The following is a 22,449-nucleotide window of genomic DNA, read 5'->3' on the forward strand; positions in this document are numbered from 1 at the left end:
TCTTCTGACACATACACAGGGAACTCTACTACAGGCTGTTCCCTGTTTCTCATCCTCCCATTAACTATGCACCTCTGCCTTGAAAGTAAAAGCAATTCCCTTTATTTACCTCCTTGCCGTAGTTCCTTTCGCTGGGGATATTCTGCTGTTTGTTCTTCATTAGCTCAAGTTGCAGGCTGTCAAACTTAGATTTGAACCAGTGATGAGCTTCCTCCAGGTTAGCTGTGATCTGAGGAAGAGAGTAGTGATTAGAGTCAGAAAGAGAACTGTTAGCATTCCCAACATCTGGGCTGCACACCGGACAGGCAGAATTCCAAAGCCACACTTCTTTAAATCTCCCACCTCTCTGTAAACATAGAGCATGTCCCTTGGCCATCCTGACATTGTAGAGGGGGTGGAAAAGGTCCACACTGCACTGCTGTTACCCCCTTATTGGGTAACTAATGGGCCTCTCATTGGCACTAACCCAAAAGAAGACAATTCTAACTAGAAGAAAAAGCATGAAGAAGGTGATAGAGGAAGAGAGTAAAATGAAGGCTAATTACAGCAAGCCACAGAAGAACGAGGGGAGAGAGCATGGCCTTTGCTTCGCAATGTGCCGGCACCAGGATCATTTAAAGAACGACAAATGCTGTAAAATTACCACTCCCACTGTCTTAGCAAGTTATTTCACATCCTGTGTTAGCAAGAACACTTGTTAAGGACAATCCTATATGCAGATGCTACGAAGTACTGTAGAGTTTGAAGTGAAAGGACCTTACTCCCTTCCCTACACTGGAGACCTCCCTTGTAAAATAATTACAGCACTGTACATTTGGAACCAAATTACTGCAGTAACACTTCGGTAAGGTATCGTGCTTTGGACTATTACTGTGCAATACCATCGGCTTTCAATAAGCGATGAGGTGCATGGGGAAATGTGACTCACCTTGAACAGAGGTGGTTTGGTGTAATGTCATTCAAAATGGTACAACATAGCAGCTCACACACTGCTTAATGGAGAGGACAGATTATGAGCAGGTGTTTTTAAACTTGTTAACACACCAGCCACTGAACCAGGTGGAAACTGACTGACATGGAGAGAATTTCCTCTTGTAGGCCCAACTAAACTATAATAATTTGTACAGAAGACTGTTGAGAGCTCTAACAGAAGAAGGGCCTGGGATAAGCACCAGTCAGTTGCCATGGGGAGAAATAGACTGTGGCTGCACCTTACTTCCCACCTCTTCAAAGGCTTGCTCTTAACATTTAAAAGGCCCCCCAGTGCATGTCCCACAAACAAATCCTGTCATCCTGAAGGGAGGATAACTCTAGCTTTGTACCAGAGGATCTCTTCTTTCCCACTGTTGTACTCACCTGTTCCGATTCTACACTGGCTTCTTTCAGTTTCTGCTCAGTTTCCTCTTTGCACTTCTTTAAGTGTTTGACTGTATCGTCTAGCTTCTAGAGGGAGAAAAATAACACCCAGACCTCTCTTTTTATTTTGCTCATGCAGGACATAACACAAACCATTTCTATATAACAGAATGAGCGGGAAGCTGGACTGGAAAGTTTTGGTAGAATAACAACTCCCAGCCTAGTAGGTCAAATATTAAGTTCCATAAAAGCACATGCCATACATTGCTGGCCACGCTCCAATAAGCAGCTATAAAGAGGCTATAAAAGCCCCCTTGGCATTGGAATGAGCATCTACCACTGGCAATAGGACCCTACAGGTATGGCTCAGCAACATGGTCAGAGGCAGTAAGCATTCAGCCCCCAGGACAGGATCATGTATTTCCAAGGCTGTGAGCATTCTACCTGACACTAAAAAGAACGAAGAGTACTTGTGGCACCTTAGAGACTAACATGTATTTGAATGTAAGCTTTCGTGGCTTAGTCTCTAGGGTGCCACAGGTACTCCTCGTTCTTTTTACTGATCCAGACTAACACGGCTACCACGCTGAAACCTGGTACCTGACACTGGTTCTCTAGGTGCTGCCGCACTTTCTGCTCCATTTCCAGCTGGGTCTCCAGTTGCTTGTTCCGTGTTGCCACTTCATGCTGGTTTTTGGCCAAGGTCTGCATCTCACTCTGAAGACTTGTTAACTCTGTCATGAATTTCTGGATGCTCTGTGACTAGGGATGGTATGAAAATGAGATCTCAGTGACTGCATGCAGATTCTAATCTAATGTAAAGGGGAAGCTGTATTGTGAGCTCCCACCTGCTCATAGTTTTTCTTCTGATACTGCTCCTTGATCAGCTCCATTTGCCTCAGCTCAGATTCAATCTCCTGAAAATAATTTTAAATGAAAAGAGGAAGTTCCAGTGAAATTGTTTCATGTGACAGAGCTTGGGCTGCTCCAAACCCCATCCTTACTATGTGACTGAGGTTTGGAGTAACACATGCTCTGCTGAGGGCAAGCAGGCAGCAGAGTGGCATTGGAGCCCAGCACAGAGGATCTTCATTAAGACAGGAAGAGGGAGGCACAAGCACCCAGCAGTGTTCTACTGACTGGAAATCACTCATTTATAAAAGGACACAAAGGTGGCTAGAAGCTGCAGGCCCTTCCCTTCAGCATGATCCATTGGCAAAGAGATGCCTTGTTCAATCCACTGAACAGGGAAACAAAGGACTGCCATGAAGTGATCTGTCCAACTATAGACTGACCCCATAGCAAAAGCAGCATTTAATGTAGGAAAAAAAGAAACTAAGGACAAGCATTTCCCAGCTGTTACTGACACTATCAGACTCCTATTGGCACCAGATTTTTTTCCATCCCAATGGCAGCATTCTGGCCTGGCCCCGCTGCAGTGACAGCAGTAGTTCTTCCCATTCTGGGGAGAGATGGTGTATGAATGGGGTTTTTCAGAGTGAAAAGGTATCTGCACAAACCTTTATCCTTTCTGTGTTCTGGATGTTGTTAGCCTTGGAAGCCAAGTAGTGTCTGATTTGAGCTTTTTGGCTCTTTAGCTTCTCCTTGTAACTGACCAGGGACTTTTCCAACTCCATTATTTTCTGCCGCAGCTCCCTGTTAGCCCGGGACACTTCAGCAGATTTGGAAGAAGCCTCTTCAAGGGCTTTCTTCAGCTAGGAGGCATACAGAAGAGGTTAGTTCATGTTCATCCCCCAAAATGTCTGGCTAGGGTAATCAGAGACATGTATTTCCTGTGAACATCACCAGGAAGAGTGCCTGGTAAGTAGCTGGTAAGCTGGATCCTCCAGTTATTCATAGGGAATGAAAGAATACACAGCTTAACCCCTGGGTTTCTGAATACTTCTACGGTCAGAGGACACAGATTATAGAAAGAATATAGCCTATGACAGACCAAAGAAGCAGAGACGACTGTTTTACCGCCTCTTCTCTTCCATATACCATGTTATGACAAGGATTTTGTAGTAATTGGAGGCTGCTATCAAACATCTTGCAACCTTCAAACTACAGCCTTTGGTCCTTCCTGGAAACCATATTCTAATTAATCTTTGGTTTATTCCATAGGCCCTAGAGGGAAATACAGTTAGGTTTGCACAAAAAACAAAAGGGGAGGAACAGACATGATAAATTTATCACTAACTATGCTACAGCCACCAGAGCATCACTTTGTCCACTGCAGGCCAAAACTCTCTATGTTGCTAACAAGTGATACTGCAACACAAAAGGGGGACAAGAAGTGTCATTTTTTTGTTTTCTTATTGTTGAGAAGCAGAGCTCTTCTCAGGACACTGACCATGGAAGGAATCTTGCAGTTCTGTCCCTCCTCACCTCAGCAGATTCCCTGTGACCTGCTTTCCTCATAGCCTCTCGCTCGGTCTGAAACTGCTTCTTCAAGGACTCCAAGCGTTCAGTATACAGCCTTTCTTCCATTGTGGCTTCTTCAATTAGCTGCTCCCTTTTAAGAAAGAAGGAAGACACAAGCTATAGGAAATAAACCATACTGAGTGAATTCATAAACACTACAAGTGGGAAGACCTGGCCACAAAAGGAAAACAGCAGGAAAAAGTGATGGTCCAAAAATATTTCTTCTGCTTGGCTGGGCCTCATTTTGCCACATTATGTGCGCCACAAAGATTTGACTTAGCTTTTGAACCATGGCCGTCCAGGAGGCCAGTTCAATCTGTTCATCCAACTGCACGTTCAGCACATTTATTTCCTCAACAACAGCTCCGAATAGCAATATAAGACAGATTCTCCTTGCCTGAGGGAGGCTTTCCCCTCAGAGCCAGCAGGTGGCTGCTGTAGGCCAGCCTGCAGAGTTCTCCCAGGAGAATGAGGTGGACTGCTCCAGCTCATAGCATTCCTCATCTCTAAGGAAATCATGAAGGATTTCCATCAGCAAGCAGCCTGCAGTTTCCAGGAGGCAGATTCCTTTGCCGCCCCTATCCCCTGCTGGCAGTACAGGAACAATAGACATATTGCAAGGCTATCAGTGGCAAGTGCTGCCAGCCACGCAGGCATGTCACTCACTCAAACAATAGCATAGTCCTTCTGCGTTCTGGGCTGTGCCACACATACAGCCAGAGGAAAGACTGGGCTCCATTTGCAGCCTTCCAACACTGCAGAGGAGCCCGGAGAAGTCCCTGCATCAGCAGGCAAACAGCTTGTTCATGTGGCTTTGCATGAGTCCATCAACCCACCAAGCTGCTGGCTCAATAGCCACACCACAGAGATTGTTGCTGCAATTGGGGGAGAGGGATAGCTCAGTGGTTTGAGCATTAGCCTGCTAAACCCAGGGTTGTGAGTTCAATCCTTGAGGAGGCCATTTAGGAAACGGGGGTAAAAATCTGTTTGGGGATTGGCCCTGCTTTGAGCAGGGGGGTGAACTAGATGACCTCCTGAGGTCCCTTCCAACCTTGATATTCTATAACTGACAAAAGGATGGAAAGGGCCACAAGCTCTGCAGTTAGAAATGGAAAGGCAAAGTGTTCACGGCCACAGCACCTTGCACTTGTTCTTACCTGCAGGCCATCAACTGCTGATGCTCAATTCCTTTCCTGTTCAGTTCTTCCTGAGTATGTATCAGCTTGCTCTGCAGGGTACTATTGGCCTGCAGAGCTTGTTCCAAACTCAAAGCAAGTTTCTTGTTGTCTGCTCTAGTGCCTTCTAGTGCTTTACAAAGTGGCTCCACCTCCAGGGTAAAGAGAGAGAGATCTACTTTATATTTAGTTGAATGAAGAGAACTTGTATAAACACTCCTTCCCTCACCACCTCCCCGTAAGAAAAAAAAGGGATCTTTTTCCCAGTCAGTGTCAATTTGCTGGACTGGAATTCTGGCTACCAGTTGCCCACAATTGATAGTCATTAAGCAGAGGCTGCTAACACACTATTGTATTTGCCAGAGGGAAGATCCTCAGACTCAATTTCAGAAGACCAAGCATCACATCCTGCTTTCCATCAAGGCTTCACAAGACACCATAACCATGACTGACACTAACAGCAGCCCTCTCTATGTTAAGGGCAAAATTATCTTTAAGTGTTAGAATTGTGATCTAAAAACCCATTTTGCTTTAACTTTCTCCTGGTACAGACATGGCCCAAGACATGCCTCCAGTGCCACCAGCAAAAAACAGAAGACTAGACTAAATATTTTTAAGTTTAAACAAAAGCAGCAGTGCCCTCACCCCCGCCTCCACCCCCCACAAAAAAGAGGAGAATGTGAATAACAAAATAAAGGTATTAATGAGAAGGAAAAGCACATTTCAGAAACATTTGTCCACATTCTCTGTTCCCATTTGAAGATAGTTGGAAGTTTACCTCTCTCAAGGCATCTCTGGATGGAGTAAAACTTCCTTTCTATAATCTCCAGAAAATGATCTACCCCAATGTTTACAGATTTTGCCTTGTAAATTTCCTAGCAGGTAATCCCCCACATTCCATCTTCCAAAAAAGCAGGATGGTTCAGTACTACAGAACTAATCAATCCTGTTATCATTTGAAAAACTTGGTCTCTACCTGACTATTGTGCTGAGTTTCTACGACAACCAGTTTGGCCTGGTACTGTTCCAATTCTACCTCTAACCTCTGGATTTTTTGTTGGTTCTGGGTCCTGCAAACAAAAGGAGTGAGAGAATAAAGAATCAATCAAGGGGCATGGTTAACAGCAAAGCTACCTATGCATTCCTTTCCCTTGTTGAGCGGAGATTATATAACAGTTCAGCTTTCTACCTTCAAAGTATTTGGTTTGGACTAGAACTGAATTTTAATTTCAGTCCATCTTCTCTCTCAACCCCCAATTTCTTCCCCCTTTCTTATGCACACCATGAGATTATGAATTGGCTTCAGCCACTGATATCATACCACTTGGTGTATTCCCAAGCAGCATGTAAAGGCAGAGGCCAAATGACATTAATGTTAGCTAACTGGTATAGCCATAGGTCTAGGCATCCAAGACCAGTTTTAATTTTATAGCATTATCGAGTTCCCAGCACTATGATTTGCTGTGATGCAATGTACAGTCATCTCCCATTCATGAAAATCTGCCACACAGGGATTGCTGGCCTATAGTATCATGACTGGCACTATATACATGGCTGACAGGAGTTGCCTGCCCATAAATACCATTGTACATGTGGCTGACATGCTTCACTGGCTCACATCACAACTGTAATTACATGTTCTGCCAACTCATTAATCTGAAACTTTCTTTTACAACTTACACAGAGTCCATAAACATAAGGAGGAAAGTGTTGCAAATTCTCATATCTTTGACCTGTGAGATTTTTGGGCCAGGATGTTAACTGGTTCGAACGAGAATAAAAATCTCAAAAAAATACAGAATAAATTCTGTCCTCACAGGAAATGGAGTAGTTTTTCCATGCGCTAGTCAAGTTAGATCAGAGACAAAAATACAGTTAATATGCTATTTACATTTACACTACAATTTCCTCTCTGCTAAATGCCTACATAAATTCCTACAGGGATTTAATAATCAGATATTGGCCTTATAATAACGGAGCACTTCCCCTAAAATTTAAAACAAAACAATCAACAGTTTCCACACAAAGTAAGACACATTGCAGGGTATATGCACCCTGAAATTTGCAGAGATACTCAAGGAGTTATACCTCAGTGGAGAAAAATGTTATATGTTAAGGCAGGCATCGGCAACCTTTTGCACGTGGCCCATCAGGGTAAGCCCCTGGCAGGCTGGGCCAGTTTGTTTACCCGCGGCGTCCGCAGGTTTGGCTGATCACAGCTCCCACTGGCCACAGTTTGCTGCTCCAGGCCAATGAGGGCTGCGGGAAGCAGCGTGGGCTGAGGGATGTGCGGGCCGCTCTTCCTGCAGCCCCCATTGGCCTAGAGTGGCGAACCTGGTGGGCCACGTGCCAAAGGTTGCCGATCCCTTAGTTAACGGTATTAAAACAGTATGAAAAAGGTTTTTGGATGTTATCTCCAGAAGTCAATCGTGTAGGGATTTATAACTGGGAATAATGGGAGTCATTTTTATGAAGTAAGTGCAGTGTGCCTGTTGCACAAGAATGATAGGTAGGTTAACACAGAAGGCAGTGTATTCTCAACTACAACCCTTACAGAACTGGTCCTGTGTACCTGAGGGGCAGATCAGCTGGTGCTTCACTGCTATGACTCCATTCTCCCAATATTGCAGGAAAAAAACTACCTGCAGGGACTATAAAAACAAACTGGGTTCACTGGGAACTACCTTATCTGGTCCTAAACAATCTGCTTACTTACCAAAAGGCAGATAATGGTCTTGAGCCCTAGGGAAAGAGCTAGTGATCAAGCCATTCCCTGGTCTGGCTTGTCTAGTTTTTCACTACATTGCAGATACAGAAAGTTTCAAGCACAGTTACCTGTCTTTTCTGAGCCCTGTGATCTCAGAATCCTTGTGCCCCAGCTCAGTTTGCACCTTCTCCAGAGCTGCCTGCATCCTGCTGTGAGAAGCCAGCACATTCTCTAGCACAGCTGTCACTTTGTCATTATCCTCCTTTGCCTCCTCTAGCTGGCGCTTTAAGGTTGCCGTCTAAAATATAAGAAAGCAGGCAGAGGGGGGAAATTTGGTTAACTTCCAATAAAGACTACTTTGACCATTCTCTTTATATAAATCTTAAGTAGGCTACACCCCTGCAGGCTCAGGGAAGATTGGTCTTGTCTTTGTTGAATTAATTTAGATGGAATGTATGGGCCAAAGGTGTTAACATAACCCAGGCACTGTCCAACATTAAACAGTTTTAAACAAGTTTTGGGGTTTGGTATATAGCGATTTCACCCTGCTTAGTACCATGGCAAATGCATAATTAAAAATCCTTTTAGCCTTGTATTAAAGATAAAGAAAAGAAGGAAACACAGTTAAAGCATTTCAAATGAAAAGTATTAAATAAGGCTTTCATTTCAACAACATCCCTTGTTTCCTTTCCTTTTAGAAAAGGGAAAAAAAACCCTTGTCTGATAGTTTTTTTTAGATGGTAATAAAGATGGTAATAATTGTCCTTTTGGGGAAAAGAAAAGAAGTAAAGATGGGTATGCGCAGTTGTTCTTGTTGTTGTTGTTAAAGTCCAATTCCACTACCTAAAAGATAAGACACACACACACACACACACACACGGAGAGAGAAAAGAACAACAAAGATAGAAAATGAAGTTTCTGTCTCTGGTGTTGTCTTTCACTTGCAACTTCACTGCTGGAAAAACACAGGCACAGTACCTGGTCTTATTCACTCCGAGACCTAGCAAATGTGTACCAGCATCAAGGGCGTTGCATATTTTGGAGGGCACTGCATTTAGCTGCCTCTTTCTGGTCACATGCTTACCACTATGTTATAAAATATAATCTTGGCCAGCTAAGCCAGAGTTTTATTAGACAGCAGGAAAAAGGAGGTGGGGATAGGAAAGAAGAAATAAGGCAGGGAAGGAAAAGCACATACTTTTGGGCGGGGTGAGGAGAAGTCGTCTCACATCCCAAGTGGTATTGGGGATTCTGCTGGAGCCAGTGGCAGTGTCACCTGGCTCCCTCCCTCTGGCCTGGTCAGGACATCTCTCAGGATCAGGATGACAGGGTCCCAAGAGATGGTGCGAGTGGCAGCCAGTAACTAATTTTTCTCTCTAAAGTCACTTTAAGGCCTCCAAAAGGGAGTGGTTAATGGACTCATTCATTCTGTCTCCTTTTTGTACCCTTTTCCCGTCAACATTTGTTATGATTTGTGACATCTTATGAACTTTCACTTACTATTTACAGTTTACCTCACAATTAGGGTAAATTTGTAGGCCCAATTATCAGAACATCTGTTTCAGCCTGTATTTAAAGGTATGCCGGGAGGAGAAAAGTTCTCCAGAATTCCTCTCTATTTCCCACCCACCCTTTGGTGTAATCATCAGAGGAACCTGTTGTTCTAGCTAAGGAGGGCCAGCCCTAACCCCTCCAACTTTACCAACACTGGTTGAACATGCTGCCTCTGTGCCATTCAGTTCTCATCAGCATAGGGCACAAGCAAGAGTGGAATACGAACTCTAATAGCATGTTGTGGTACTCTCCACTATCAAGTCCACATTGCCTACGTTGCAGCTGCCAGACTCTTTTGCACCCTTATTCAAAAGTTCAGGGCCAAACATTAAATATAAAATTGGGGATTCCTCACACCCATTTTACATAAGTGTTAACTCCACTGATTTCAAGATAAGTCCTGATTTACACTCATGTAAGAGAAGAATCAGGTCCCAATTGCTGATACAGAACTTTCTAAGTAAATATTAACCCCTGCGAACCATCTGTATGTTGCTGGCATCAACTGCCTACTTTATCAATGACCATCAGTTGAATGCTGCATAATACTGCAAAACATCATAGACGACTGTACTGCACCTTGAGACTCAGCAGTCGGTATTCTACACTCATTGCAGAACCAGTACTGGAGCACGGTTGTCCATGTAGACATCAACAGGCAAATAAGACTTATGTTGATGTTTAAATTTGCTGTGCTGGAATCTGAGCCAGACTATATCAAATTTGTCTCCTTTAAAGAAAAATCCTGTTTCCTTGCCTTTTGCTTCTCCCTCTCTTCCATGGCTTCCATGTGCCCCTTAATTTTCTTACTTTCTCGCAATGCCTCATCACGGGACTTGATTGCAATAGAAAATTCTTCTTCTTTCTGTTCAAGGGTGGTCTGTGCCTTTGCAAAGAGACAGAGAAAGAAGGTGAATTCTAGTTTTCCAAATTAAAGGAATTGGTTCTAACAGTTTACAATTTAAGGTGGTAGAGGGACTTTACCAGCGAAATGGTCCAGATGTCCTGAAATCTAGACTCCTTGATTCGGTATTTAGAACAAGAGATTTTATTTTTCAAAACAAGCATTATAAAGAAACTGCCAACCCTCATCCAGCCTTGGTGAGGGAGATAAAGAGATGGAACTGGAAACTCCAACCCCAGTAGGGGCTGCAGTAGTTTCCTTCAGGGGGCATTAACCCTCTTCTTGACTTTATGAAACAAAGATCCAATATTTCCCTCAGAATCCAAGCTTGAAAATAAATTAAACATGAGCAGCAGTGAAACAAGCAAATATGTTTTCTCCTGAATCTATTGATAGGATTTATTTCCTTGGTTTTATTTTTAGAGAATAGTCTTCTAGTTTAATGGATTTTTAAATATTTGTTACGATGTACAGAGTCACGGGTGCTTGCTTTATCAATAGTCATTATTTTACGGTTTCTCACTGCAGATCATCTATACTTCAAGCATTTCCTCATTTTAGTGCATGTTACTGTTTAATTGTTACATTTATTATCATTAAAGATCTGCAATATTTTATATAACATCTGACAAAATTAAAATCAGATGAAATAAGAAATTCAGACTAAGCAAAAAAAGAGTGACTGCTCACTAATCTCCCAATAAACACAATCCTTATAATCCAGAGTTTGTAACAGAGAGGAAGGAGGGACAAGTCAATTGTCTGCAAAATCCAAAGGCCACTTTTCATGAGACTCCTCTGGATACTGCCAGCCATAACAATAGTTCTAGGCATAGGAACAAGTCTTTGGGTATACCACTTGTTTTAATATTAAAGGAAAACACAAAATAGGTAATTCAAAAAAAGATGGCAAAAAGAAAGAGATTTTAGCCAAACTGCTGACATATTGTTTAAAAAATGGAAGCCAGAATAAGCCAGTTGCTATTTTTTATTCCATAAATTTAACTTTTAGTGATGTCCTCTGGGTATCAGGTACACAATATTCTCCAATCTTTGCTTCCCAAGGGGGGAAAAAAAACTTTAAAGCTTAAATACTTTTGGCTTTCTCAAAATCAAAGGTGATCTACTTTGTGTCTGCCAGGGTAACTCAAAGTTTGTTTCTACCTATTCCTTGAAACTTCTCCTTGTAAATCAAGTTCACAGCTTCTCAGCTGGGCTACCGAGATACAATTTAGAACACAGAGGGCTTCCTTTGTCCCAATCCCATTACAAACCAAACTTGATTGTCTTCCAACAAACTAAATATATAGCATCAGAAGGTGGTCTGGCCTTTTTACACCAACAGTTCAGACAGGACCACAACTACATTATCTCAAGTCTAGAATCAGAAATAATTTCAGTCTGAAAACTTTGTCTTCTAAGTGGACTTTATTAACTGAGCCTGCACCTTTCTAAACAAGAAGCTCCCAAAGACACCTGCATTTGGTATTTTCCAGTATTTCCTCATTTTTGCTAACAATTTAATTATTAGTGCCTCCAGAAACTGCCGTAAGTTTCCATCGTCTAGTTCAGAGGTGCCCAACATTACTGCACAGGAGGGCCACATAAACCTAGGCACAAACTTATTACTGGCCAAACAGATTCTACCTATTTTAATAAGATTTAAAGTCACCTGTATTGATTTGTATTTTAAGTTCAGCTTCTTTCATGTGTATTTGGATAGATTGTTTCTATGTATAGTATTATCTATTTATACACTTGTGTAAACTAAAATGATGTATACATGATGACAAAATGCTAATGAATCGGCCATTAATAGATTGTATTGAAATAGGCCATGGGCCTCATGAAATGCTCTGGTAGGCCGTAGGCTGTGCAACTCTTCTAGTTTGTTTCAGTCTTCACTCACCATCAGGAAATCATCTTCACTAAGTTCGGCAGACCATTCAGCTTTCAATAGCCTTGGAGCGAGGACATCTATTTTACCCTCCAATCTTTCCTCCATGGTCTTAATAGCATTTAACAAAGTCCTCAGAGAGATTCTAGGACAGCCACCACATTCATAAGCAGACTTCCTTGAATGTAGACCCGGCATGAAATGAACCCGGTGTGAAGGGCAATGGAGAGTAGAAGCATGCGATCCAAAGCCTGCAGCTCCCTCTCCCAAATCACCCATATCTGACTTAATGTAATGAACACTGGGCTTCTGCTGCCAGGGCCTCTCTGGGGATTTTCTTCTTCTTGGTGGCATTGTTGCTACAAAACAAATCAATCAGTCCAAGTAGACAGAAATGGGTGGGAGGAGGGAAAGAGGAAGAAATAAAGAAAACCAGAAGAGCGCACAGTAAGGTAACTACTCCCAAAATATCTATCCCATGGGAGACACAACAGAGGCCACATTCACAGATGCTGCATCTTATCCCTGTACTGCATTACTTTATAAAGACCTTGTAAGTCATTTTAAAGCATCATTTACTATTTCTGATTAATTTGAGTGGGTTTTCAGTTTTCTTTCCTATACTTTGTAGAACCGGCATGAAATGAAAGCTAAATCACTGTGGTTTCCCTTTATATCTTATTAGCACTGAGACATCACTGCTCACCAGTACAGCGTTAGAACTATATGCAGTATCACTATGCCTTTCCCCTTCTTATCATACTGTATACTGTGACCTCACCAACCAGAATGTAACAGCTCACCATTTGGAACTTAATCTTGTGTCATGTGAGGCAGAACATTCTAAGGCAGAGGTCAGCAACCTGTGGCACCCGTGCCAAACATGGCACGCGAGCCGATTTTGAGCGGCACGCAGCCACCTGCCGCAGTCCTGGCCCCCAGCCCCACTCAGCCCCGCCAGCCACCGCTCTGTCCTGCGGGGGCAGGAGGCAGAAGTTTGGTTCTGCGGCAACCAAGCTTCCCTCTCCCCCACTTCTTCCCCCAGCGTGGTGCTTTCCTGCCCCGCCCCCTCTCCTTCACTGCGCCAATCAGCTGATGGCCCTAGCGAGGGGGCGAGGGGAAGAGCAACAGCGTGCAGGCAGTTCCATAGAGGGTACAGAGAGAGGTAGGGATGGAGCCTTGGGGAAGGGGGTGGAACAGGTATATCTCTTCCAGCCCCCTGCCATGAGCCGCTCAGGGCAGGGGGCTGGGAGTATCCCTATGGGTCGAGCACCCCAGCCCTCTGCCCTGACCCCCCACACACTCAGCATTCTGCCCTGTAGCCCCCATACTCCCCAGCCCTCTGCCCTGACCCTTGAACCCCCCACACACACCCAGCCTTCTGCCCTGACCCCCACACACGTGGTACACAGAGCCCTGCCTTCTGCACTGACCCCACCCAACACAGAGCTCAGCTTTCTGGCCTGTCTGAAGCCCCCATATCCCTCAGCCCTCTGTCCTGACCTTGAACCCGCCGCCCATTCCAGCCTTCTGCCCTTACGCCCACACAACTCAGCTTTCTGCCCTGCAGTCCCCTCATACCCCTCAGCCCTCTGCCCTGACCCTGGAACCCCCCCCACCACCAGCTTTCTGTCCTGAAGCCCCCATCCCCTCAGCCTCTCCTTACCCTGAGCCCCACACACCTCCTCTGGCCTGCCCCAGACACTCAGCTTTCTGCCTGCAGCCCATAACCCCCCAAGCCCTATGCCCTGACCCTTGAAACCCCCCCCAGCTTTGTCTGCCCCTGCAGCCCCATGACCTCAGCCTTCTGCCCTGAAAACCCTTGAATTCCCCTCACACACACAGACTGCTGCCCTGCGCGCCCAAACCCCGCATCCTCTGCCCTGAACCCCACCCACCCCCAACACAAACAACCCACCTTCTGCTCTGCATCCCCACAGCCCCATCCTCTGCCCTGGATCCCCCACACTCAGACTTTTGCCATGCAACCCCACACACACACCTCACCTCTGCCCTGACCCTTGACGCCCCCCATATCCCAGCCTCTGCCCTACACCTACAAGCCCTCATCCCTGAACCACCCCACCCAGCCCTCTGCCCTGACCCCTAAAACCCTCCCACCCCCAGGTCGGGTTCCGCGGCAGGCCCCTGCTCAGACCCCAGCTGCTGGCTAGATGAACAGAACCCACAGGCTGGCAGCGAGCTGAGCAGACTGGCGGCGTAAGATCAGCATTTTAATTTAATTTTAAATGACGCTTCTTAAACATTTTGAAAAACCTTGTTTACTTTACATACAATAGTTTAGTTATATAATATAGACTTATAGAAAGAGACCTTATAAAAACGTTAAAATGTATTACTAGCACGCGAAACCTTAAATTAGAGTGAATAAATGAAGACTCGGCACACCACTTCTGAAAGGTTGCCGACCCCTGTTCTAAGGGTTCTAGTCATGATTCTGCCAATCTCTTGCTGTGAGACATTTCTGTCTCCATTTTCCCCCCATCTGTAGAATGGAGGTAACTTATTATCTTTGTAAATTGCTTTCCCAAAGTTTGAGGGCTTTCGGATTTTGGTGTGGATCTATGGCTCCCATTACCACAATGTCAGACTGTCTCACAGTCTTTAAAGTACCTGCCAGAGCTAGCTGGGAATTGCTTGATGAAATATTTGTCAAAAAATTCCCATTTGTCAAAAGTGAAACTTTTTGCAAGAAAGGGTTAAGTTAGATGAATTTTTTCAAATCAGTTTTTCAAAAAAAAATTGAAAATTCTAGTTTTCAAGTTCAAAACAACTCTTGATTTTTCTAAACATTTTGAGTGCCCCAAACCAAATTTTTGTTGTTGGATTTTTGATTTGCGAAAATTTGAGATAGTTATCCCAATTCAGGATGAGAAAATGTTTGTTTGACAAGGAAACACTTTTCTGCCCAGCTCCAGTATTTATCCCTCCGACATCCCTGTGAGGTCGGGCAGTGTTGTTATAGGTATGACGACTAGATGATTTAGGGAGGTAAGTGGTAGGGCAGGGAATTGAACCAAGGCCTACTGCGCTACAGGATCCCATCCTAATCACTGCTGCATCCTGCCTCTTTCATCTGTAGTGCAAACTAGCGTGGCACATACTATCTCTTGGTTACCAGACAGAATTTATAAATCCTACAACTTGAGCATTTTCCTTCACCCCTCTAGGAGCAATACACCCCAACAGAACACACTTTAAGGCAGTTACTATAAACTGTAATTTTCTTTATGAGTCTAAAGGATTTCCTTCTCTGATCAAGAACTAATTTGCAATATTAAACTGGCACTCACAGACTTCTGTTTCTTCTCAGACACTGAAACAAGACTAGCAGAAAACATAGCCCAGTGCACCAAATAAAACATGCAAGCTTGGTACCTCTGCCCAGCACAACATAACCCCTCTTTGTGCTGTTCCTAACAAGACTAAATAAGTGATCTAGATCAGATTACCCTGAACATTCACAGTCTTCTTCCTTTTCCTCTCCCAGAAAAGCAACCAAATAATCTGTGACAATTTATACACTCTATTGTGAGCCAGGAATAGAAAGATGTGAGAATTCCTACAATCCCACCGATTTGGCAAGTTACAGCCCTAAACACACACATTACATTTGCAGGAAAACAGCCTTTTGTTTTGGTACCTGCTTCAGCTGAGCTTCCATCCTTTGCATGTTAATCTTGACAGAGCCAAGTTCTACATTCATCTGTAATTTATAATAATAAAAGTTAGTATTAAACTATTGATGTTCTTGAGGGGAGCAGTTTAACTTCAATGCTGAGACATGAAGAATCCTCTGAGTTTGATTGTACCTGAGTATATTTGGTCTCCAAGGCTGTATTCAGCTTCCGAAGGTAGCTATTCTCTGAATGTGCATCTGCAAGAGATTGCAATTCTTCCTCCAGCTGCTGTACTTTGGTCTAAAGGAAAAAGCAGAGACAGAGTCAAGGTGAAGAGAAGGAATGAGCTTGAGACAGCCAGAGAAGCAGAGGGGGAAAGTTTATAAACCTAAAATAAATTAACACTGAGCATAGTCTCAGAATATGAGGAACAGCAAGAGAGTCGTTTCACTTTATCTTCACAGAAAGGCAAAATTAAAACAAGATGAATCATTTTAATACAAAGCTCAATATAGTGTCTTGGCCCCTCACCTATGATTATCATCAGTATATTTAGGAGTAATTCTAGCTCACACACTTGCCTCTCGAAGGTAGCTCAGAAGATTAAGAAAAGAAATGGCTTCTTCAATAAGCTTGCAGGCTCAGCTTGGGAAGCTAATGCGCAAACACTGCACAACTTGCTGATAGCTCTTTGCTACTTAGTTAGAGTATTGTGCTCCTGTGAGGTCAAAAACTCTCCCCACACAAAGCTATGAGAGCACAAAACATAAGTGGATATCAGTCTCCTAACATCAGGCCTTATATTGCAGGAAAGAACCTCCTTGACACAATCCAGGGGATACTACAACTGCCACTTTTCAAAGACATATAGAAGGTGCTTGCCACCAACTCATCAAAAAAAGACCAATATGGACTCTGTTACCAACCATCTCATCACATTGTGGTGAGCAGAATGGGAACAAGCTGCTCCCCCTGTAAGAAACTCCTCCCTCATCACTCAGCGCTTTACAAGAAACTCCTGGCCTCGAGTTGCCATGCTGTCTCCAGTGCAAACTCAACCATTTCAGATGTGGAGTGGTGAGGTGTGCAGCAAATAACCACCCCTGGGGACTCAGGAACAGCCCTCTGTGTAGCTGCAGTGAGGTGGAGAAAACTGCACACCTATTGAATAGCTGTTCATCTCGTGCTGGTCTATCAAGACTTTAAAGCCTCCACAATAATCACCAGATGTAGTGACACTACACAAACATGTAGCTGTCTCATCATGTAAATAGCTACCATTCTCTCTACTGGCCCATTCTATGCTGTTTTTTTCACAAGCAGCCCAAAATCAATGCACCCTTTCCCAAATTCTAAGGCACCCATCTGCAACTCAGAAATGAAAATATCTCGCTTTCGTCATCCCCTTCTATTGTGCACTTATTTTAATTTTATCTATATTTATAACCATGCAGTCTGTTCCCTCCTTATTTTACCTCTTGGAATAACCTACTTATCAAGACACCCCAAACTCCCAGGCTCTCTTTGAAAAGGGTTTCTAAACGTGTGTTGCTTTAAAATGCCCCCCTTTCCTTCCTTGTTACTCAATGATTTTCATACATTCAATAGCTTGTTTACCTGGAATCCTATAGCTGTAATAAGTGAGGCATCTCAACCCAGTCTTTTACCTAAAGGCAATAAATGGTCTGACTAGGATCAAAGACAGTTTTAAATCCCAAACAACTTAAAAATATCTGGCAGCTGTTGCACAAATGAGGACATCTGCAGAAGGAAATACAAGAACTTCCTTCCAACTGTAATAGTGAAGGTCTGGTTAAATAATCCTGGATCAAGTGGGCAGAAGGATTTCTCCCTGCTCTGAACAATCTGAAATAAAGGCAAAAATCAGGTACCTGAAGCTTTCCTTTGTCATAGGCCAGTTTATTCTTACTGTCAGTCAGCTCTGCTAGAACCTGTTCGACCTGCTGTTGAGCATACTGGGAAAACAAGAGCAGAGGTCACTCTCTCCTAGGAAAAACAAGCCAAAATGGACTTGGGCTTCAGCATCTTGGTTCTCCCTGAGGTTTAGCCCTTTTTCCCTTCAAGTTTTAGAACTACCTTTGTCCTCCTGTTTTGTCTAGATTTTCATTTAAAATGAGGCCAAGAGTTCTCACTAAGTGAAACAACATAGCAGCAGAAAGATGTAGTCATACCACCTTGGTACTAAGCCATGCCAGCCTATAGGAAGAAGCAGGCACACACTGGTTCTCAACCATCTAGACCAATCCCTGGATCATAGAGCCTAACCTCAAGCACAGGCAGCAAGAAAGTGAATGGCAGAAGAACCTGCCCTCTGGCAAGAGGGAAAGGAGGAGAAAAGGAATTGGCAAAGGACAGAGAGTGAGGAAGGCAAGAGTCATAGGAAAAAAAATGGTTCAGAGTGAGAGCAGGTACCAGAAGGAACAAAGAATTGGAAAATTATGGAGATGAACTATTTTTAAGCTTCAGAACATTTTGTTGATTCATACTCTTATGAGTGACTAATTATTGTGAAGCTAATTTTGTGTGTGGAGGGGAGATGGTAAATTGTCACTTATTATATTTTAATAATATAGATGGTATTCGGTCCTGCCATGAGGGCAGGCAACTGGACTCGATGACCTCTCGAGATCCCTTCCAGTCCTAGAGTCTATGAATCTATGAAGCTTTAAAGAACTTAACTATCTTATAATTAATTTTGACCACCACATGACAGACATAAGCTGTTTCAGCTGAATTTTCTCTAGCTTCCTGATTAGAGGACCTATTTACAGTGGTGTTTTTCTGAAAGCCTCACGCTGACACAACTAGCGTAGACAGTTTTTACTACCATGAGACCTGGACCTACTCAGTACAGTTGGAGGACACAGTGGTAAAAACTCAGCAGCTGGTCTGCACTAACACTTCCACTGTTTCTAGCACTGGTCAAGTTTCAGTGCTACAGCAGTAGTGAGAGAGGACAGGAAAAAAGACAGCAGAAATGACTTCTCAAAGTACCAACAGAAGTTTTAGCTGACTTGTATCTAGCTATCGTCTATCTTATGGTGTATACAGGCTAAAGTCCCACCTACACTACATAATGGAACAGAATACCCATGGGAAAATCCCCAGTATAGTTGTACTTCAGGACCCCATGGGTACATACTCAGGGTGGTTAGTCTGTGTCACTGCTTGCCGCTACCCCGGCTACACAGCTATTTTTAGTACTCTAGCTTGAGGAACGCTAGCACAGGTAGATCCACATAAGTTTGGAATCACACCTCTAACTCCAAGTGTAGCCATAGCATAAGTGGTCCCTTCAGCTAGTCATAAATCCCTCCCACACAGCATGAACATTTTTACTCTTTAACAAATTCAAATGGAAACCTGAAAACAAAATTAACATGTAGCCGTTATTTTATGCTTTTGTCTCTCCTCTCTCACATTCCATTAGTATGGAAACTAGGCACAGAAATATCATGTGATCAGGATAACTATTTCAGATTGTAGCTTGACTCCTGGCATAGTCACTCATCAGTCAACACCGAGGTTACCTTCCTATTTTAGAACAAACTGAAGGCGAGAGTACACAGGTCAACAAAAGCTGACTGAAAATCTCAAGTTACCTGCTGATGTTCCAGTGCCACCAAGCGATCCATTAGCCTCTTGTTCTCCTTCTCCAGATTCTGCAGTGTGGATCTCATAGCACCCATTTCTAGCTTCAAAACAAAAGACATGATTGCAATTGGAGTTTTCCTTAAGTGTCTTGGATACAATATATATCAATGGACCAAATTTCAACCCCAAGTGTGTGAATTATTCACAGGCCCTCATACCTAGAGCTACTTGCTTTTACCTTTCCTTCAGCACTAGTGATTCAGCCTTCCCCAAAAAGTTAAACTGTCAGGTAAACTCAGCAGTAACTATGCTGCAAAACACACTGAAGTATACATCACAAATCCAACATTTAATTTCTCCAAGCTATGCAGGTTTGAGAGCGCTACACAGAAGATAAGTACATATGGCCTCAGAATTCAGTGGGGGCTGAAAATGCTGTTGAGGTGGTGCATTCAATCCCTAAGGAACAGCGAGAGTCTCATGTGACCATCAACCTCCAGCAATGGTGGAAGCTGTAGTGTAGACGTGAGTCTAACCACAGATTATATAGCTGTAAAAATAATTGAGTTCTGTCTCATCACAGCTACAATCATTGCTATAGTCAAAAGAGCTGCACCAATAGTAAATTATGGCAGTAAAGTTTGCTAAAGCAGATGCAATCCTGCAGTCCAGTCCAGTCCAGAGATTCAGGTCTCCTTTACAAGCCATCTGGCACCACTACTATCAGTGCCAAAGAAAAATCTCACCTCCCTGTCACAGGTTCAGTTAAGATAACACTGTTTGTACTATGGATACCAACCCAAAAGAAGGGACAGAATCAGAAGTCAGAGCAAAGCCATGCGTACTTGGTAGTACCTTGTTCCCAGTTAGTTCCACTTCCAGTTTGTTCCTCTCCTGTGTTCCATCACTTGCTGTTTTCTTCATCTGCAATAAGGAATTAAAATAAAGTCACTTTTAAAATCAGCCAAAAAGCAACTCTACTAGATCCACCCTAGAGATCCATTAATATTTCTAACAGAGAGAGGTAGCCCTTCATCTCAGACAGAGGGGTCACAGACCAACCCTGAAATTAGAAACAAGGCACTTTCCTCATTTCCCTTCCCTGACAGGGCAAGGCAATATCATAATTGTTCCATTGCAATCTACTCTCTTATGTCCATCCACTATTAGACATATCACCAATGCCGTCTGCCATGACACTAAAGCATCAGAATATGGGAGGAGGCCAAAGATTATGTTCCAACCCATATTTCCACATTTGCAGAGAATATGAGACTATACTACTTCACCATGGGACCAATAGTGGGGAGGATGGGAATTTTAGCAAAACAGATGGAAATGTCTTCTATGATACACCTTTAAAATAGAAGTAAGAGACTGTAAAATATCCACTGTACTTCTTGCTGAAGACTCTCCTTCTCCATCAGTAGAGATCCTCTCTCTTTCAGTGCTGTCTCCAGTTCACCTCGAAGTCTAGCAATAGTAGACTCCAGGAGCACCTTCTGTGTGGTTGTCATCTCCTCAGCTAGGCATGCTTTTTGTCTGCAGCCAGCATGCTCCGTGTGCAAGGCCTCCCTGTGTAAGTGAGACAGGAAACAGCTGAGTTGGAGTTCTATACCTCACAATCTTAGATGTCGTGAACAGAAAATGGATTTTACGTTATATACCAGACATGCTTATTGGTACCTGTTTTACTGTGTTCAGAAGTCCCGATTAAGTATCAGCCAGTAGGAAATAAGTAGAGCCTGTAGGAGGCTTGGATAGATACAGGGACCAGGACACACCAAAGACGGCTAGTACACAAGGGAGAAGAGATCAAAGGATAAAGATTTAGAATATTCTTCACTCACAGCTCTTTTTGAAGTTGGGCTTTTTCGTTCTGCACGCTTTGCAGCTCTCCTATAATGTTGGCACGGGCAGCATCCAGCAGCAAGTCTTGTTCCAGCAGTTTCTGAGTCATCCTCTCCTGTTCTGCCTAAAGAGGGGAAGGAAATGTCAGTGTGAAAACTCAAAGGATTATGCAAAAGTCTACAGCAGGGGTCGGGAACCTTTCAGAAGTGGTGTGCCGAGTCTTCATTTATTCACTCTAATTTAAGGTTTCGCGTGCCAGTAATACATTTTAACATTTTTAGAAGGTCTCTTTCTATAAATCTATAACATATAACTAAACTAGTGTTGTATGTAAAGTAAACAAGGTTTTCAAAATGTTTAAGAAGCTTCATTTAAAATTAAATTAAAATCTGATTTACGCCGCCAGCCTGCTCAGCTTGCTGCCAGCCTGGGGTTCTGTCCACCTAGGCCAGCAGCGGGCTGAGTGGGACCTGCGGCTGGGACCCCAGACCGGGGGGTTCAGGGATCAGGGCAGAGGGCAGTAGGGGTGTGGGGAGGGTAAGGCAGAAGGCTGGGTGTATGGGGGGGTACAGGGATGAGGGCAGAGGGCTGGGGGTGTGGAGGGGTTCAAGGGTCAGGGCAGAGGGCTGGGGGTGGTACAAGGATGAGGGCAGAGGGCTGGGGGTGTGGGGGGGCGCAGGGATGAGGGCTGTGGGTGGAGGGGGGTTCAGGGCAGAGAGAGACCTTACATTTGGCTGTATGGAAACGCAGTGTCTGCTTGCTGCCCTGTTAGCTTTATATTTACCACTCCCCCACTCTGTGTTCATCTGCACATCTTTAATCACAATGATTATTCTGTTTCTTCCAGGTCATTCACAAAAATATCTAAATAATGTAACTGTTTGGTGGTGGTTTTGGGGACTGCCCAAAATACCCTTCTAAGCAATGCAAGGCAGCATAAACACCCTTTAAAAAAAATAAAAATCTGTACTTGCTATTTAAGGGATATCAATACCATAATACTGGAATTGCTTTAGCCGATAAAAAAATCATCAATCTGATGAGTCTCTTTTAAAATAAACACTTGCCTGACGCATCAAAACCAAATAGTGGAAGTCTAGAAGATTGCTATCAGTCCTAAGTTTTGGAATTCTTGTTCCAAGGTTAAGATGCTCTGTGCATGCTCTGATGACATCACGGCTAAAGAAAAATAGTTTAATCCAGAATGAGCAGGGGCTAGTTCTGCAGTGATGAGAAGGCAGGAACTATAGGTCAGAAGGGACCAATATGTCAGTCTAGTCTGACCTTCCTGCACAAGGCAGGCCACAAAACCCTGCCCAACTTTG

The 22,449-nt window shown here is 43.6% G+C and overlaps 1 protein-coding gene across 2 annotated transcripts in view; it reads right to left on the reverse strand.

The window, feature by feature from the left end:
* The window catches only part of CCDC150 (coiled-coil domain containing 150), a 49,532-nt gene that overhangs the window by 3,222 nt on the left and 23,861 nt on the right, over positions 1-22,449 (reverse strand). Inside the window, exons 11-27 of one of the 2 annotated variants that reach the window (XM_075070039.1) lie at positions 21,124-21,248; positions 20,671-20,848; positions 20,129-20,197; positions 19,282-19,374; positions 17,551-17,634; positions 15,851-15,958; positions 15,682-15,744; positions 9,974-10,102; positions 7,791-7,960; positions 5,932-6,025; positions 4,938-5,107; positions 3,745-3,871; positions 2,877-3,071; positions 2,205-2,273; positions 1,957-2,118; positions 1,357-1,443; positions 110-229 (exon numbers count right to left, since the gene is read on the reverse strand). In XM_075070039.1, the coding sequence (XP_074926140.1) occupies positions 110-229; positions 1,357-1,443; positions 1,957-2,118; positions 2,205-2,273; positions 2,877-3,071; positions 3,745-3,871; positions 4,938-5,107; positions 5,932-6,025; positions 7,791-7,960; positions 9,974-10,102; positions 15,682-15,744; positions 15,851-15,958; positions 17,551-17,634; positions 19,282-19,374; positions 20,129-20,197; positions 20,671-20,848; positions 21,124-21,248 (2,043 nt within the window). The remainder of the gene's footprint in view (positions 1-109; positions 230-1,356; positions 1,444-1,956; positions 2,119-2,204; positions 2,274-2,876; positions 3,072-3,744; positions 3,872-4,937; positions 5,108-5,931; positions 6,026-7,790; positions 7,961-9,973; positions 10,103-15,681; positions 15,745-15,850; positions 15,959-17,550; positions 17,635-19,281; positions 19,375-20,128; positions 20,198-20,670; positions 20,849-21,123; positions 21,249-22,449) is intronic. The other variant, XM_075070040.1, reaches the window with a different exon arrangement.

The sequence above is a fragment of the Chelonoidis abingdonii genome, chromosome 10 (genome assembly GCF_003597395.2).
Source record: "Chelonoidis abingdonii isolate Lonesome George chromosome 10, CheloAbing_2.0, whole genome shotgun sequence".
Classification (NCBI taxonomy): Eukaryota; Metazoa; Chordata; order Testudines; family Testudinidae; genus Chelonoidis; species Chelonoidis abingdonii.